Source organism: Panthera pardus, unplaced genomic scaffold (genome assembly GCF_024362965.1).
Source record: "Panthera pardus isolate Hobbes unplaced genomic scaffold, ASM2436296v1 HiC_scaffold_12, whole genome shotgun sequence".
Lineage (NCBI taxonomy): Eukaryota > Metazoa > Chordata > Mammalia > Carnivora > Felidae > Panthera > Panthera pardus.
In genome coordinates, this window is record NW_026526677.1 from 106,580,650 (window position 1) to 106,598,413 (window position 17,764).

A 17,764-nucleotide genomic window follows, 5' to 3' on the forward strand; every position below is an offset into this window, starting at 1 on the left:
AACATCTGACAAGAGGAAACAAAAAACAACCCATCTGATGTGGAAAGAAAAGTTTCTTCGACTCTGACAGAGAACGTGAATACGCTAAAGTCATGAAGATCATGACACCAGTTTGGGTTTGTGACCACATGATGAACTAAGAGTATTTTCAGGTCACAAGGGAAGGGAACCTACTGCGAGCAGGCCCGGGTAGGGTACTAAGGCTGGTCCTTGCAAGGAGAGAGGCAGCAGACATCTATACAGCAAAGAGGTCTTTGGGTCACAAGAGGTGAGGCCCAAAGCCAGAGACAGTTGAGGCTGGGAATAGCCTAGGCAGGCAATTACTAAAATGGTAGGGAAGGGCCAGTAGGTCTCTGTGGCCTTGAACTGCAATTTTCACAGGCATTAATTTGGCTCCACTGCATCCATAAGGGGCTGGTGGGTGTCCTGTGGAACACCCCTGTTACCGCGGCCGAATGTCAGCAGGCCAAGGGACAAGAGAAAGATGCTCTGATTTCTTTAGCATCTGTGCCTCTGCAGGAGGTCCGTTTCCTTGGGAAACAAAAACAAACCACCATAAAAAAATGAACTTTTTTAATTTTTTTTTTTTCTCAGTGGCAGAATCACATAGCTGTTTTGATAGGGATTTCCAGTAGGTCTAAAATACTGCTTTTTGGAGTTGTAAAAATTCCAATACAGAAACACACAGAGCAGACATAGGATAAATAGAATCACATCACTTTGTCCAATGGTTGTTCTAAACATTCTTGACTTTATTTTCCTAGAAGAAAAGTCTGAAGGGCTGAATTGGAAATTCTATCGGCACGCGTCTAGGGTTCAGGAAGAACACCACCTCACAGGAGAAGATGAGATCAGTCTCTGGTCACATACAGCACTATGTTTACGTCTCTGAGGAGGTTCGCATGTTTGTGGGTATTTTGTGTTGGCTAGGAAACATAAGTTAAAAAAAAAAAAAACGAAGAAAATCTAAAACCTAAACCGTTAAAAAAAAACAAGCCACTGCTTTTCAAGGTCTTTTTCCCTAAAGACCTAAGCTGCTTTACGAGAGGGGTCAGAAGCTTTAATGGACAGCAAACAATTGGTTATTCTTTTGAAATACCTAGACGGACGACTGACAGATTGGATATGTGGTTGAAAAGCGGAACTTTAAAATTTTATAAAACTAAATGAAGACGTGCACCAAATTCTCCAAAAAATTTTAACTGCCAAATGGTCAAAACCTTAAATTGTTTTTAAATCTTAGAGGCTACGGACCTTAGGGAAAAAGCTACTCCTAGCACATAACCGTGTTATTGTAAGGGAAACAAAAAGCAGGGGAACGGATGACCTTAAAGGGCCAGGGGAAGTGACCGTTTTAAACAGTGGATGCGGTCAAGAGCTAGAGGTGTGTTGCAATTTTAAAATAAAGTAACTAAACTGGACGGTGGTGTTCCACCCCATTTACTGTTCCCAGCGAAACGGTGTGAAAATGTGACCACCACCGATGACAGTGCTGTGAGTGAACGTGCCCGACCGTGTGTGGTGCCGACAGACTTAAAATCACACGTGACCGTGTTCAGAATATTCACCAAGGACTGTCCTAAGGTGTCTCAAGAAGCTACACTAAAGATCTGGACAGAGAGAGCAGGGGTACACTTGGATTCTTGTAAAGAGAGCCACAATACAGCAAATGCACTCACATTATCGCTACAGTTACACTAGTCACAATTTAAATCTTACAGAATAAAGCTATATAGTATGTGAAATTACAGTATGTTTATCTTCTTTAAAACCACTTTTAAAGAAGGGCACATCTGTCGTCTTTTTTTTTTTTTTTTAGAAGTCAAAAAACCAGCAGAAAAACAGAACGGATAAATGCAGTCTTTAAAATATTTTGTGGCTAATTACATGCTAACTTTGAAAATACAACAGAATTTTTGGTCCGTGAGGCCCTTAAAACACAAAATGTAGGTAAGGTGTTCCCATTTATCAATAGAAATACAAAGTTCGTGAAAAAAATTGGATACTTAGTAAAATATCTGTTGACCAAATGCTTTCTTTGTGTGCGGTTCAACGTTAAGAAATGTCGCTAATATAGAATGGGTGTGACTGAATAAATAAGAAAGATGCTTTAATAGGACAGGCTCAAAATCTTCTTTTGAAAGCCATCAACAGCATCAACTGAAATACCGTTCTCACTTCTACGTTAACACGGATCAGAACTTACTGCTTCATACGCCTGTTTTTCTCCCTCTAGGACAGAGATGAACAGACTGGCCGGCCGCCTGTTTCCCTAAGTCAGGTTCTGTTGCTGCACAGCCACACGGCCCGTTGACGTTCCTGTCTGTGGCTGCTTTCATGCTCTAAGTGCAGAGGTGAGTAGTTTATACAGAGTGTATGATTCTCGAACTCTGACTTAGTTACTGTCTGACCCTTTACAGAAAACGCCTGTCAACCTCTGCCCGAGGGAGTTGCCCAGACCAATCAAAAATAACGCACGTTTCTCCACTTTTATTAACTCTTTCTCTTATTCTCATGCACGTGTGCAGTTCATGTATTTTACGCTTCATTTGACTGGCTGGTGTATACCTAGGAAGCTCATCTTATATAAGGAAGTCGGACAGCAAAAATGAGAACGACAACCAAATATACCTTAGGGTCAGTGCCATTAAATTGGGGGAAAAACAGCTTGAGAGTTTTCAAAACACACACACCTCTGTACCCAGAGGCACCCTCTAACCTATCACAAACTAACAGCTACGACATAATCAAAGTATATTTGCTTTATAAATATATTACTGTCCATATACATAGATACATCCATAAAAGACATGTTAAATAATTATCTGTATAATCAATACTACTTTGTGTGTGTGTGTGTGTGTGTGTGTTTTAAAATTACACACTCTATTAAAATTATCAAAATAACTCTTTAAAAATACCAGGAATAAAACCATTGAAGAGTTGCTTTCCATTCAAGTGGTTCTAAATCTTATCATTGGTCATCCAGACTCCAGGCTTGGTCGTCCGCAACTCAGAAACATACATAGTTCAACGAAGGGAAAGTTAGCCACCGAAAGCCTACCACCCTCCTGTTTTTAATACTTGATAACAAATACGTATGCATGTGTGTATATATACATAGAAAACCGCGCTTATTAGTTATATTACATATTCTCATAAAGGAAATTTCATAAAAGCACAAAGTTCAAGTTTCTACCAGTATCAAACATTTTGTACTGGTGTGCATTTCATTCAATGTTGAGGTCAATGACAAACTCTATCAGGATACAGAGATCATCAACAGACTGAAAACTGACATTATCACGTGCAAGAAAGGAGGAAATACTGACGGCCAGTAACTGGCCAGCTGGGTGCTACTCCCTCTGTAGTAAGACACAGAGACAAGGAACCGGCTAATGACTGTGCAAAGTACCGTCAACTGTCAGTTACTCGGGGCAGAAGATTCCAATCTGAATTCGTTCTCTTCTCTCAGCTGACCCCTTGGGGCAGTTTTCCTACTACCTCCCTCCCTTTCCAGTTATTTATTAGCAAGTCTGGTGAAAGACAGGATTAAGGTGAAAGTTTTGGCGACAATGAAGGTTTGGGATCAGCTACGGATTTAACTGAATGATGGATCCTTTTACTTATTGCTTTAGATCATCAAGAATTCGCTGTATCTAAAGTCTGCCAACCATCTCATTCTTAAGCTCTGAAAGCCACATGGGTGTCAAAACAAAACCAAAACAAAACAAAAAGGAGGGGGGGACAAATTGTCCTCTTAAGAAAACTGCTATTTCTCAACTCACAGTGAATTACACTGAAGGATTTCAGTGTGAGTCGTTCAGAGCTATTCACTTCAGGACAGGTGCTCACAGGCTACAACTACTTTTCCTTAATCTAGAAGCCAGGAAGCAATGACAGGCGGCTACAAACGGTGAGCAGGCCACGTGAAAAGTAGGACCTACATTTCACCGAAGACCTCATTTCAACAAATGCGGTAAAGTGTGGCAGAATCTTCAGCTAACGGAAATGCTAAGACTAAGAAAATGGAAGCAAAACCTAGAATTTACAAACGCTTGCACGCTTGAGAGAAACAAAACAAAACAAAAAAGGCTTAGAACAGGACTACAGTAAAAGGTACTCCACACTGGTAACCCTATTTTTGGCACTCATTTAGCCTCTACACTGAAACTTGTTCTACAGATAGTTGACCGACGGAATCGAGGAGCACGGAGTCACGAGTGAGCAGGGTCGCGCTCAGACACCCCTCGGAATGGCAGGCGTGGCACCGTCCGTACGGTTTCCGGGCACAGACGGGGGCCACCCTCACCTCAAAAACAACAGCAATAATTATGTAGAACGCCACTTTCCTGAATTAAGTTTGCTGAACACGGTTCAGATTATTGGATATGTCAATATGCACAATGCCTTTTAGAAGCATTTACTGTGTACCCGATTCCTACTCCATGTGACACACAGTGTCACACAAGTAGTGAAAATGTTATCCTAGTCAAAGGTGCTCGGACGTTATTTTCAGGCAGCATTTTACCTTTATTTTTTTAAGTTCTCACTAGGTAAGTTTTAGGAGAAAGAAAATGCCAATAAGTGTATTTAATGTATTTTAGTGTATTATATAAAACCAACACAGACACTTTTATTTACCTAAATTGTTACTTTTTATGCTCTACCCTATTCTAGACCTCAATTTTACTTTAAAATTTTGTATTTAAATAAGGGATAAAATGTTGCCCAAAAGTCTAATCATAGTTACACATTGGTGTGTTCACTAGATCTACAAATCAAAATAGTTCTTAGAGTTAAAAAGATACAATTTGTATCAACAGTAAAAGGTACTTTCTGGCTTTTCAGGGCTTTACTTCAAACTGTGGCATGTAGGGTAATCAGAACGACCAGGGCCTCGAGGCAGAGATCAGAGGAGTCTGTCACACGAAGAAAATTTCAGAGCCTGGAGGCAACAGTGGAGGTCGTGACAACCCCCCCGCCGTCCGCCCCCGCGTGCGAGGTACGCCCTTTAAAGACAAACATGAATTCGCATCTAGCAAAACCCATGACTTGGAAACCAGAAATATCCCTTACTAATACTAGAACAGACTTTAGTCTGTAGCTAAAACTACACTATTTGTGGCAAGAATCTGGCCTTAATAATATAACAGGCCCCCCCCCCCCAAAAAAAAAACCTACCTTCAGGAAAATGGGAAATATACACTATCTTACAAACGTTTTAAGTTACCATTTACAAGTCCACCACCACCACCTCCCCTCTAGTGCAGTACCAGTCAGCTTTGCATATGCTCAACACACAACACAACCCCCCCCCCCCCCCAGGCCAGCCTTGATAAATAGCGGGAAAGCTAAAGAGTATATTAAATATAAAAGTTGCATTGAGAATAATTAGATTCATTAAAAACAGGCAAGTATTGTGAAAGGGTCATTTTATCCAGTCTTGTTGTGCCCCCAAAAGAAAAAGACAAACACATGGAAAATACAGGTGAAGGAGGATCTGGGAATTCAATTCCGTTTCTAGCGTCTAGAAGCACATCATAGCTGGGTCGCACAGCTCTACGCTGGAGCACACGTGGCTTTTGCCTTATTGGGTAAGAAAAATAGTAATAAAATGGAAACCATTTTTTCCATTGATTGCATCTGCTTTCCTTTAAATCAACCATATTAAATTAACTCATTACTTAACAGAAAAAAAAAAAAAAGAAACCGAACAAAACTAGAACAATGAAAAGTGCCATATTGTAAATCATTCTAATATATAGACGGTTACCCATTTCAACATAAACTGGTAACTTCCGTTTTGTTTCAAATATAAAGTCAGTGCGGTAGTATATCTTTGTTTCTATAAATAATGATTCTAGCACAAAGAAGCCCACTTTCCCCAAATAAAAATAACTTAAAAAGCTGTAAAAGATTCCAATGAAGCTTGGCTTGAAAAAATAGTCGGCTAGGGTCTAGTCAAATGTTCAACGTTCTGAAGGTATCGTAATTGCTCGCGATTGATAGACAAACACCAAGTTAAGAAAACACGAAACAAGGATAAAAAGTGCTGCATATAAACCCCTGATGCACCAAAGAGGAATATCAAAGATCACAGAGACATCTAAGAAATCAAACTGGAAAAATCTCCAGCCGAGGAGAGAGCTTTAAAAAGGAAATGTTAAAAAAAAAAAGTTTCCATGTAAAGCAATCCCGTGATATTTCCACTAGGTGGGGCGATACATACAGATTCCATGATACAGTACTTCACAGAAATGGATACTATAGAACCTCCTTGCCGAGAAGGAGATCACATGTGCTATTGTAGCAAACCTCCCTCAGCGTTTGAGCTGAACAAAAAACTACTAAACACCACAAAGATGCATCGTCTCTCAATAACCCAGCTGGGACTTCTCCACCAAAATGGCTGCGGCGAGCTGCTGGGCGTCTGTCATGTGAGGGTTCCGTTTCATGACCGTCCTCACGAGGTCGGGCGGGAAGATGTTGCACAGGTTGACGTAGACCTTCTCCCGGCTGTCCTGGTACCTCGGGGGCTCCGCGGGCGGCCCGCAGTAGGGGACGCGCCAGGCGGGCTCCTGCTGCTCGGGGAGGCTCTGGAAGGTGAACTGCTCGTAGCAGGGCTGCGTGGAGCTGTCCGGCAAGGAGTAAGTCTGCCGGTAGCCGTACGCGTCCACCCCGTAGCCGGGCCGCTCCCAGCCCCCCGGCCCCTCCTGGTGCGAGTAAGGCTTCCGCTGGCGGGAGGGAGAGCCGTCGTAGAGCCGCGAGTCGGAGATGCTGTCTATCCGGGTGGCCACCAGGGCGCGCCCCAGGTGCGGCGCCTTGGAGTGGGCGGAGCCGGGCGGCGAGGGGTAGTCGCCGGGACAGCTGGCCCGGGCCCCGGCGGCGGGGTGCTGCAGGTGCACGGCCAGGTGCGGGAGAGGCGCCTTGGGGTGGTACTTTGGTTCTTCGTGACCGTAACTCTGCACGCGGGTCACGGGGTCGTGGAAGTTCTGCAGGAAGGGCTGGGAATTAAGGCGGCTGTGCGGGTGCACGTGCTGACACTTGAGGCTCTCTTCCAGCTGGGGGTCGGGAGAGCTGACGTACGGGCGGTCGCCGTAGCCCACGTACGAGTCGCCGCTCCCGCAGCTCACGCTCCCTTCGCTGCTGCAGTCGGAAGCCACGGAGCTCACCCTGTAGTCCGTGTCCAAGGAGAAACGGCGCTCGGGGCTGCGCGGGCCGGACACGCTCAGGTTCGAGTAGGCGTTCAGCATGGAGTAATACCCGATGTCCACAGGCGAGTCGCATTTGGGGTACTGTTCGTAAGGCATTGGCGTGCCGTGATTTTTGGTTGCCATCAACATCGGAGGATACTGCCCCTGTGGTCTTTGATCCTGAGGTGGGAAGTGAACTCCGGATGGAAGGCCGTTGCTTAAAGACGTAGCGCTTTGGGGTTTTGCGGTGGCAGTCGCCGGGATGCTAACTAAAGAAGGGACGGACCTGGTTTCCAATTTGTTTTTGGTGGGCAGCTTTTCCTCGAGGTCCTGGTAGACTTGAGTCCTGATGCTGGGGTCCGACTGCCTCTTGGGAGCGCCTCGTTTGACATCCGAGGCGCTGTCCGCTTTCGTGCTGCAGGGGACGCTGTTGCTTTTCACCAGCCCGCCTTCGTTCGCCGTTTTGGCTGCCGTGTTTCTGGACATGGCCCGGAGTTCGTCAGCCACCGACCGCTGCGGCTGACTGCCCCTCTCGGGATGGTAGTATTTGCACTTGTGGCCATAGGTGCACTTCTTCCCTGCGGACAGGAGAGCTAGTCAGGCAAAGGAGCACGCCGCCTGCCCCCGGCCCCTCAGCGTGGCGCTGCTGCTGGACCTCGGGTAAGAAGCCCAGGCGGCGCGGCGGTTCGCGGGGCCGCCCCTCTGCTCCTCACTTGGGAGAAGGGCCGCCTTTCGGTGGTTCCCGCCTCCGTCCTATCGAGTCGCTTCCAGAGTCCCCAGCCCCCTCCCTCCCTGCCCATTCTCCTCGGGACGGCTTCCCCATCAGGCAGGACGTGGTTTCCAAGAGCAAACCACCCCGCGGGAATGTGATAAACCCAGGCCAGTCTGACGTGCACGTAGATGGAAGAAACTCCACGTTTTGAGCCGCCTGACGACTAACTTCACGTAGCACTGGCTGAGTTTTTGGAACCGTGTTTAAACTCTGGGAAGGGCATCTGCCCTGAAGCCAAATAGGTCAAAATGATGAATTTTTCAGCGCTAACGCGTTTCCTCAAATTTAATTACAATCACAAGAACCGCACACTATGCCGTCTGAAATTTAAAATATTAAAAAAAAATTTTTTTTAACGTTTATTTATTTTTGAGACAGAGACAGAGCATGAACAGGGGAGGGTCAGAGAGAGAGACACAGAATCTGAAACGGGCTCCAGGCTCTGAGCTGTCAGCACAGAGCCCGACGTGGGGCTTGAACTCACGGACTGCGAGATCATGACCTGAGCCCAAGTCGGACGCTTAACTGCCTGAGCCACCCAGGCGCCCCTGAAATTTAAAATATTTTTATTAACAGGAGTTTAGCAACATATTTTGCACTAAAGGCGTATATTAGGGCACCTGAGCAGCTCAGTCGGTTAGATGTCTGACTCTTGATTTTGGTCCAGGTCATGATCTCAGGGTTGGTGAGACTGAGCCCCGCGTTGGGCTCTGCACTGACAGCATGGAGCCTGCTTGAGATTCTCTCCCTGTCCCTCTCCCTCTCATGCCTGGTCTCTCTCTCTCTCTCTCTCTCTCTCTCTCTCTCTCTCTCTCTCTCAAAAAAACCAAAAGAAAACAAAAAAACCACACACACATGCACAAAACCCCCCCAAAAAGGCATAAATACTTATAAAGAAAATTACCATATGGACAAGGCTGCTTTTTGTGTTCAGGAACAATAGGTTTCTTCCTCAGAAAATTATCGAGGCTTGGGCCGTGTCTGCCAAGGGGGTCGTCTGGAGGCATGAACCTGTCAAGGACAGAATAGAAAAGATACCTAATTAGAAGGCTGATCATTTAATTCTAAAGACAGAAGGTCGACATTGATTCACTCTAAGGTATTTATAAAATTTTAATTTTAATTTATTGTCAAATTGGCTAACATACAGCGTATACGGTGTGCTCTTGGTTTTGGGGGTAGACTCCCATGATTTGTCATTTACAATCCAATATTTTGATTCCACGTGTATGGGATAAAAAAAATCAGTACATGAAACTTTTTTAAATGAAAACAAAATGTGTCAAGCCAAATTTGTATTTGCTGTAATTCAAGTAAGTTTTGAGCCTTGCGTGTCCTCATTAATTCTTTCTTCCTGTCAGTCTTGGGATTTTGTAAGGGCTTCAGAAAATGACACCCTCAAGTTTTAGGAGGGCTTCATGACCCTCGACCTGTTGCGGTAGTAAGAGGGGAAGGTGGGGGGGATGATGGGAAGATGTGATACCCACCACACCCCGGTCCGTGTTCCATGCCCGATGCTGGGCGTACCCCCTTTCTCTTCTTCCTGATCGTGAGACCTTGAAGTATGAGCTCCATTTTGCAGATTAATACACTTTCCTAAGGAAGGTTTTTGACCTGAGTTCACATGGCACAGTCAGGGTTCCATGTTTAACCCCCCAGTCCATTCTCTTTGCCTCTTAGCGGAGATGGAAAAAATCTCATGGATGCAAGATTTCAGGGCACACACAGCACCACAAAAGGAAGTTACACCTCGAGAGTTGTGCTAATTATGTCACTGAAGTTCAAATGAGCCAAGCAGTTACCCATATGTGAATAATGTCGTATGGACTCTTAAGAGAGTGTCCACGTGGCCGGGTAAGAACACTTAGCGGATAAGTGTTTACTATTAGCCAAACCAATATGGCAAAATTATTAAAAATAGAAGAGCTGCTCAATCCTGTAACCTTAATACAATTATTTTCCCCTTATGTGTTCCATTTTAGTTGTTTCTGTACGCAAACACATCTCACAAACACAAATACAATGTTGTGCTTTGTCTTCTTAACAAATATATTTCCGTTCCTTAAGAGTCTCCGTAATCACAATGCTGAAGGGCTGAAAAATATTCCACGAGATGGAATATTCCAGCGACTGAACTGGTTGCTCTGTTGTACCTTTAGCTGCCTCTGAATTCTTGGGTTTATAAACACAGAAATGAGCATCTCTGGTCTTTTTCCCCTCAGTATGTAAATTCCAAGAAATGAGATGGTTGAGTTGAGAGGGTGTACGTATTTTCAAGGCTTCTGCTAACCAAACCGAATTGCCTATCAGTTTCACTACATGTTTAACAGCATAAAGCACGTGCAAAAATATTTTTGTGAATTAAATGGGCAAAAACTATGTTCTTGATAGATTTGGTTTGCATTTTTGATTATCAACAGGTGAACTTTCCCCACATATTTGTAAATATTTCTCAGAAGAATTGCTTTTATGTCATCTGTCCGTTTATCAACTTAATCATGCATTTAACAAATGTATTTGAAAAATAATTAAGCCATCAATGCTTTAAGTAGATTTTGGAAGGCAGTGTTTTGGAGGTCAATATGTTCGAGATCTGCTTTCTCTGAAGATGGACACTGTCCCTGTCAGTGATGACAGACTTGCTCTGTGCGTGTTTTACAGGGCACGACCTGTTGCTCACACATGGCCTCCAGAGGCAGGACTCCGCGGTTTTCCTGACTCCCACTGAGGATTAGAGGGGAAATTGGAGGGTGGGGTGGGGTGGGGGGGGGCGCTCCAGGAGCGGCTGCCAGGGTAGTGTGTTTTCAGGGAATTTCAGGGAAGCAGGATCACCGGTAAGGGAAGGGTCTTGCTTACTTGTCATTGACAAACGAGTACATTAACAACCGCTCATCGATGAACTTCTTCCACTCTGGTTTTTCATTGGCCAGGTCCCTGTAGTTGTCATTGGACACGATGACCCCGTCCGACTCGAAAGCCAGCTTCACGATGAACCTGTCGTCATAGCACACCACTCGCCTCCCCTGCACTCGCCTGGAGGGCGTGAACACCAGGATCTTCTCCTTCTCTAATTTGCGCAGGATTTCTTGATCTGCAGGAACAATCAGGGTGAGATTTCAGGAATCAGCACGTACCTAACACACAGGGCTATTTTTGTGCAACGTGAGCTTTTAAAATAGGAAATGGGTTTATGTAATCATTAAAAAAATTTTTTTTAACATTTATTTTTGAGACAGAGTATGAGTGGGGGAGGGACAGAGAGACGGAGACACAGAATCCGAAGCAGGCTCCAGGCTCTGAGCTGTCAGCACAGAGCCCGATGCAAGGCTTGAACCCAAGAATTGCGAGACCATGACCTGAGGTCGGACACTCAGCTGAGCCATCCGGGTGCCCCGTAAGTCCTCACTTAATTAGGATAATCTGCACTGTGTGGACAGAACTTACTTGTATCTCCCTGTATTTGTCCCTCAGGGTTGCAAGGCTTGAAAAAGAGCCCAAAAAAGTGAGCTTAAAACGGTTTAAAACTTGGAAAGAATAAAGCTTAATGAGAATGTGCTGGGCTGTCTGCTACTACAGAAGGTTTTGCTGGAGAGCTGGGGCCCCAGGCTGTGGCAGGCACTTGGCTTCTCTCACACTCGCGCTACCCGCTATTCTGACAAAGCAGCTCTGCAACCGAGTCCCCCCCGCCCCAGCCCTGCCCCCCACAAGTCTGTTGGTTTGTAGTTTTGTCTTCCAAGCAGTGGGACTAAGTGGGACAGTCTGAGAAGCTTTAGAAGTAGCAGAGGCAGCAAGGGGGAAGGTCTCAGGCAGAAGGCTCACAGAGGAGGCAAGAGTCAGAGCTGTGGTTACAGATGTGGCCACTACATGTCTCGCGTCTTTTCCTGTGAAACGTGTGGCAACAAATGACGACAGCCTGACAGGGGCTGGACTGAATGAGAAGAGATCAGAAGTGATTCCAGGGGAGGGGCGCCCGGGGGGGCTCAGTCAGTTAAGTGACGGACTTCGGCTCAGGTCATGATCTCACGGTTCGTGAGTTTGAGCCCCGTGTCAGGCTCTGAGCAGGAGCCTGCTTCAGATTCTGTGTCTCCCTCTTTCTCTCTCTGCCCCTCCCCGGCTGGCACTGTTTCTCTCTCTCTCCTCTCAAAAATAAACATAAAAAAAAAAAAAAAAAAAAGGATTTTAGGGGAGAGCTGCCATAGAAAAAGAACAGGTAGAGGAAGGCTCCCAGTGTCTTGTGTTGGAACATTCTTACGGCCCTTTGTAATGGACCCGTGTAGTGGTGTTTTTTTGTTTTTTGTTTTTTTTTTTTTTAAAAAAGGTGCCAGAGTTCATATTGTGATTCGTGATAAAGATTCTCCCCCAACCATCCCTTCTTTCTACTTTTGCTCTCACACTTCGTGTCTTGCCACCATTGTTTATACTGGCACAGAGTCATGAGGTCATGACTTTTTTTTTTTTTTTTTTTTTTTAAGGCCGCTTCTCCATGTTTATTAACTGGAATGACTAATTTAAAAAAAAAAATCGCTCTCTCCAGCGACTGATCACGGCTGTGCTATGATACCATGCTACGGTATGTGAAGCATCAACCGCCACCAGCATTAAGAAGGACCTCTCTTCGGGAAGCCATCAGTCACTGGAGGAACATGCAAACCAAGTAAGCAAAGGCTGGAATTGCCACAACAGAAGGATGAGCAGGGGACCCGGGAGGAGGGAACACAAGAGCCATTAGGGGTCTGCTGGCTCCGACGCTGGCATACGGATTTCAATGACGTTCCTGACATGAGATCACCGAGACCAGAACGTTGGTGTAGAAAAGCAGCAGAATAGAAGTGGTGGAAACGGGGGTGTTCTCATCAGCAAGTAAGTCTCAGGTTCTGGCACTTTCTGTATCCGGCAGTCATATCTTATTGAGCCGGAGAGGCAGTCGGTTGGGTGGGAGAAGTCAGTGAGTCAGTGAGTTGTCATGTGGAAAAGCACTTAGCACAGTGCCTGGCGAGTTCTCAGTAAACACCGTTCTTCAACTTAATTTTAAGAGATAAAAATCGCAGAAGACCAATACAAAATCAGAAGCCTGGTGTCAACTATAGGATTTATCCTACTCTAGTTATTTGTGCTTCCCTGATAAAAGAGACGTGGTGCCTGCCCTCAGAAGGTTTATGGCCATGGCCTTCGGCACGGTAGCAGATACTCCGTAAGCGTCTGCAGAATGAAGACATGAGATACTCTAGAGATGGATATTCTGGGGTCCTCCAGGTTCCTGACTGTGTTCATCAATAACCCATGGTACTTTATCTGTGGGAGTGTTTCCTCATACGTGGTATGCCACGAAGAGACTGAAGAAACAAGTGTGCTGGCCTAACGGTCATCCTGCTTAATCTGCTTTTTCTGTAATAGCTAATGAGGTAAAAAGGACACTGATTAGGAAAAGAAATCCGACCTTAAATAAATACGGGTTCAGTATGGTTAGTAAGTTTAAGTGGCTCTCAGATTCCTCACACAGTCCCTGATACATAGCTTGGTGCCTGGGAAGTAAGTCTTAACTTGCCGGAAGGCTGGCAGACACACTAGTCTGAATCTTCAGGTGACACGTTGCAAGATGTGTCATGTTTTTAAGACGGTGAAAAAATAACGGACTGTTTACCAGGTATGACCTGGTTACAGGTTTTCGTTAGAACGATGTCCCTGAGGGAGAAAACCCCTAACGACCTTTAAGCGACCCCTGAACAGCACAGGACTTAGGGTACTTGCTGACCCCAGACGCGGTCGAAAATCCACATAACCTTGGACTCCCTCAAACATGACTACTGTAGGCCAGTCGACACGTATTTTCTTTGTTGTGTGTATTATACACTGTATTCTTCAAGTAAGCCACAGTGAAGAATTACAAGACCGTATTGTAAAAGGTCGGCTTGGGAGTGGACCGGCGCAGCTCAAACCGTGCTGGTCAAGGGTCCACCGTAGTTGCGTGCATTTTACAAAGTCAGCCGCAGCCTGAGGTGTTCCAGAGGCTTGGCAGGCTGGCCTCTTAAACCCAGCCACTCTCCCCCTCCCTGTGATCATTTCCCCTTCTTCTTGGGCTCATGTTCCTTTCGTGTTCAAGCTTTCCAGGCACTGACATGTTTCAATATGTTTTCTTTTTCCATTTAGCTTTCCCCCGATCACTGAAGTATTACAAGTTCCTTGAGCAAAATGAGGAAAGGTAAAGAGAAATACTAAGAAGTGGGGAGAAACAAAACCTCACGACGTCATGACGCAGAGTCAATTACCGTTAACACTTCGGCTAGTCATTTTCTGCATATTGTGTCCTCTCCATCGGTGATCTACGTACACACATGCATGTGTATATGTGCGTATGTACACGCACACAGTAATAAATCCTTTCATGTAAAAGATCACTTCCTCGGATCGTTAGAAGTTCTGCCCAAATACTCGTATACTCTGACTCCCTGAACCGTTCTAACGAAGGTAGGGTTTATTTCTATTTTTTTTCTACTACAAGTAACTTTGTGGTTGTAAATCTTTGCTTGTAACTCTGCTTATCTTCTGTGGACTTATTCCTGGAAGGGGAAATAGTACATCTGAGAGTATTAATATTTTAAGACCAAACTGCTTTTTAGAAAAGTTGTCACAAATTCCGTTGCCACAGCAGTGAGGGAACAGCTCCGGTCGGGCACTGAGTCTGACCAGTGTTTCAATCTCTGCCAATTGGCTGGCTGAAAAATAAGAGTCGTTTGAGGTTGCCCTTCTTTAACGACGAATATGGTTGAACTTTTTCCTCTTATGGGGCACTTGAATTCTTTTGTGAGCAGACTATTCCCACCACATTACCATTTCTGGGAGGGCTCTGCATTGATTTTACCAATGTGTGTGAGCTCTTGATGTGTTAAGGACACAAGTTCTTTATTTGTTGTACTTTTTTTCCCTTAAACACGGTCACTTTTCTTATTTGCCTCAGAAGATTTCCCAAAACACGCAAGTTTAAATTTTAATGCAAGTACGTGTCATTTCCTTCCTAATGTCTTCTAAAAATGTTACATTTAGAAAGGTCTTCCCAGCCACTCGGAGACGATAGTGTTGTGAAAATTCTTCAACCGTCTGGAGTTTACTGTCACATGGTATAAGAGAAGGATCTAAATATGTATCTTTTCCCCAAGAGTTATCCAATGTCTTGGTGCCCCTGGTTGAATTTATGGCACCTTCTTCCCTTGACAGTTTATACAGAGCAGGATCTAATTCCACAGCTCTGGACTCCTCCATGTCTTGTCTATCTGTTCTTAGGCTAGCTTAATAATGGTTTCATGATTACAGATAAAATTAGAGTCTTTAATCTTCCCTTCAGGTATGTGGTATGTGGTCTCTCTGTTTTTGATTTGAAAATGTCGTTTTCTTCACACAGGCTCTTTAGATTTTGTTCATGTTGGAGGTGAAGAGAGGGGCAAGAAGGGTTGTACGTGGACAGAGAATCACTTGAGCAAAATGTTCAACAGTCATTGACAGTTTTTGCCTGAAACTCACACATTTAAAAATTACAAAACAGTGCGAAATACAGATACTTTATTGAGATCAAGTCGTTTCCTTCTACTTGACCCCAGAGAGCATACCTCCAGGGTGTTACAGGTCTGTTTTGACCAGGCACTAATTTCATACAGCAGATGAGAAAACGGAGGTCCAAAGATGTTCATTCAGCATGATGCTCCAGGTCAATGGCTGGTAAGTATGTGGCAAAGCCAGAATTTTAAAGGTCAAAATTTCACAGAATTTGCAGTAAAAAGCTGCCAAGTTAAAAACGAAACACCAAACCCAAATAACTGGCTATGGAGCAAGGATTGCTGTTTTCTTAACATAATCAGATAGCTTGTAAACTCACCGGCAACTCTGAGGTGTCACCCAAGAGAGTGTGGCGGTCACACGCACTGAGGAACCAGAAACAGATGAGCGTCTCAGTGAAACACCTGATAGTGCCCGACACCTGCACAGGTGTGTATGGAAGCTACAAGCCAACAGCAAACGGGGCTTACCTGTGATAAGAGCATCAGGTCGGGATTGCTCTTTCCTCCAAGCGGGAACAAAAACTGTAATATCTTTGTGGCCTCTTTCCAAAAACCAATCCACTGCCAATTTTATTCCCCGGCAGGAAAAGACTTCTTTGTTTCCATGGCTGAAACATTATTTGAGAACACGTTAAGACACAACAAAATCTAAATTTACAACTTCATTCAAATTTGTAAATAGAAATGATTCCCTAATGACAAGAGTAATGCATTTCAAATTTAAGATGGAGTTGTATAGCTCAGAGAAACATTAAGGTAAACTGAAAAGCTGAAAATCTGTGAGAAAGAAATAGGAAAATTGAGATTAATTGGTGGAGAATAAAAAAAAAAAGTTTTTAAATGTCAGTTGTAAAGGTTAACTAGTCTGAAAGTTACAAGCTCTTTTAAATCAGGACAGGAAAAAGGGAAGACTTCACCACCACAGCAAGCATTTCAGTCAAATGTAAAAAGAAGCCACACAGAATAATATCTATAAACGGAAAATCACGCTTACAATGCTTAATCTCCTACAAGAGACACTTCCCGTGTTCTTCAATGAAAAGACACCTGGTTTCTGTTTAACACTATTGTGCCCGACAAGGCTTAATGATGACAAAAGGGCATTCAAAATTGGATTAAGCAGTCTTAGTGCCTAAAAGAAAATGCTCAAATAAAAGTGCAGTCACTCAATAAATACTTATCTAGCACCAGGCTCTGCCTGTGCATTTTAATCTAATAATTCAAAAATAACATTGATACAGTTTTTAAAACTTTGAATGTAATGATTGTTTTTTGTTTTTTGGTTTTTTTTGCAGCTTGAGCTCCATAATGGAGACAAATATTCTTTACTTCTTGGTGCTAAGGAGGGGGTGAATCAAGTAAGGTAAGTAAATGCTCTGTTCATTTTTAGCACAAACTGAACTTTAGGTGTATTAATATATTCTCGTAGACTCCTCCGAGGAAGTACTAGAACCATCTATATCATCCTTTTAAGGATAAAACAGAGATAGACCGACCTGCTCTGTAGATACTGAAGGCTGGAGATGCAAACTGCAGTGTTAACACTCCATGTTCCAAAAACTGGGTTGGGGCAAGGTTAGGGGCAGAATCAGAGGCAGTAAAGTCTCAGAGAAAGGGATACAGGAAGCGGGAGTCTGAGGTCCTATTTCCTAGGTAAGAAGGGCTACACGATGGTCCTGCCGATGCTCCAGCAAAGGACAAAGTGATGTTGAGTTTCATAGAATATACTGAAATCAGTCTTTTGAAAAGCTATAGGAAAGAATGGGATCATCTCTTAAGAGACTATATATACCGTTCCTAAATACAAACACTTGCTAAAAACTGACCGTATTTTTATTTTGTATTAATGCTTTGAAATCTAAGTGTGTTGTACTTTGCTAGTCCCAAATGACACCTGGTTTACTGAAGCTTGTGCATTTTACTGCTTCTGGCTCTACATGAGCATTTGCTCCCTGGTGACTTCACTTGGAAAGGGAAATGATCACATTTTACTGCAGAAATAGAAGATTCTATCTTCTAATTAAAGAATGTTCACAAAATGTGTGGCAACAGCAAATCATTTACAGTCACAGAACAGAGATTCTCCAGATGCTTCAAAGGGGTGTCAGGCCCCGCAATCCTGATGGTAAAGGTTGTTGTCTTCTCCTTGTCCCACAACCCCCGTTGCCATCCGACTGGCCCAAGGCAGGAGGGGACCACACTGTGAATGATGCACAAAGACATAAAGAAAGCCTGGTTTCTGAGCA

General features: G+C 44.2%; 1 protein-coding gene across 5 annotated transcripts in view; it reads right to left on the reverse strand.

The window, feature by feature from the left end:
* Window positions 1–730: 730 nt before the first annotated feature.
* Window positions 731–17,764, reverse strand: part of ZC3H12C (zinc finger CCCH-type containing 12C) — an 83,824-nt gene continuing 66,790 nt past the window's right edge. For all 5 annotated transcript variants that reach the window (XM_019469237.2, XM_053900530.1, XM_019469235.2 and 2 more), the window contains exons 3-6: window positions 15,987–16,126; window positions 10,825–11,059; window positions 8,873–8,979; window positions 731–7,774 (exon numbers count right to left, since the gene is read on the reverse strand). In XM_019469237.2, the coding sequence (XP_019324782.1) occupies window positions 6,378–7,774; window positions 8,873–8,979; window positions 10,825–11,059; window positions 15,987–16,126 (1,879 nt within the window). In that variant the 3' untranslated portion in view covers window positions 731–6,377. The remainder of the gene's footprint in view (window positions 7,775–8,872; window positions 8,980–10,824; window positions 11,060–15,986; window positions 16,127–17,764) is intronic.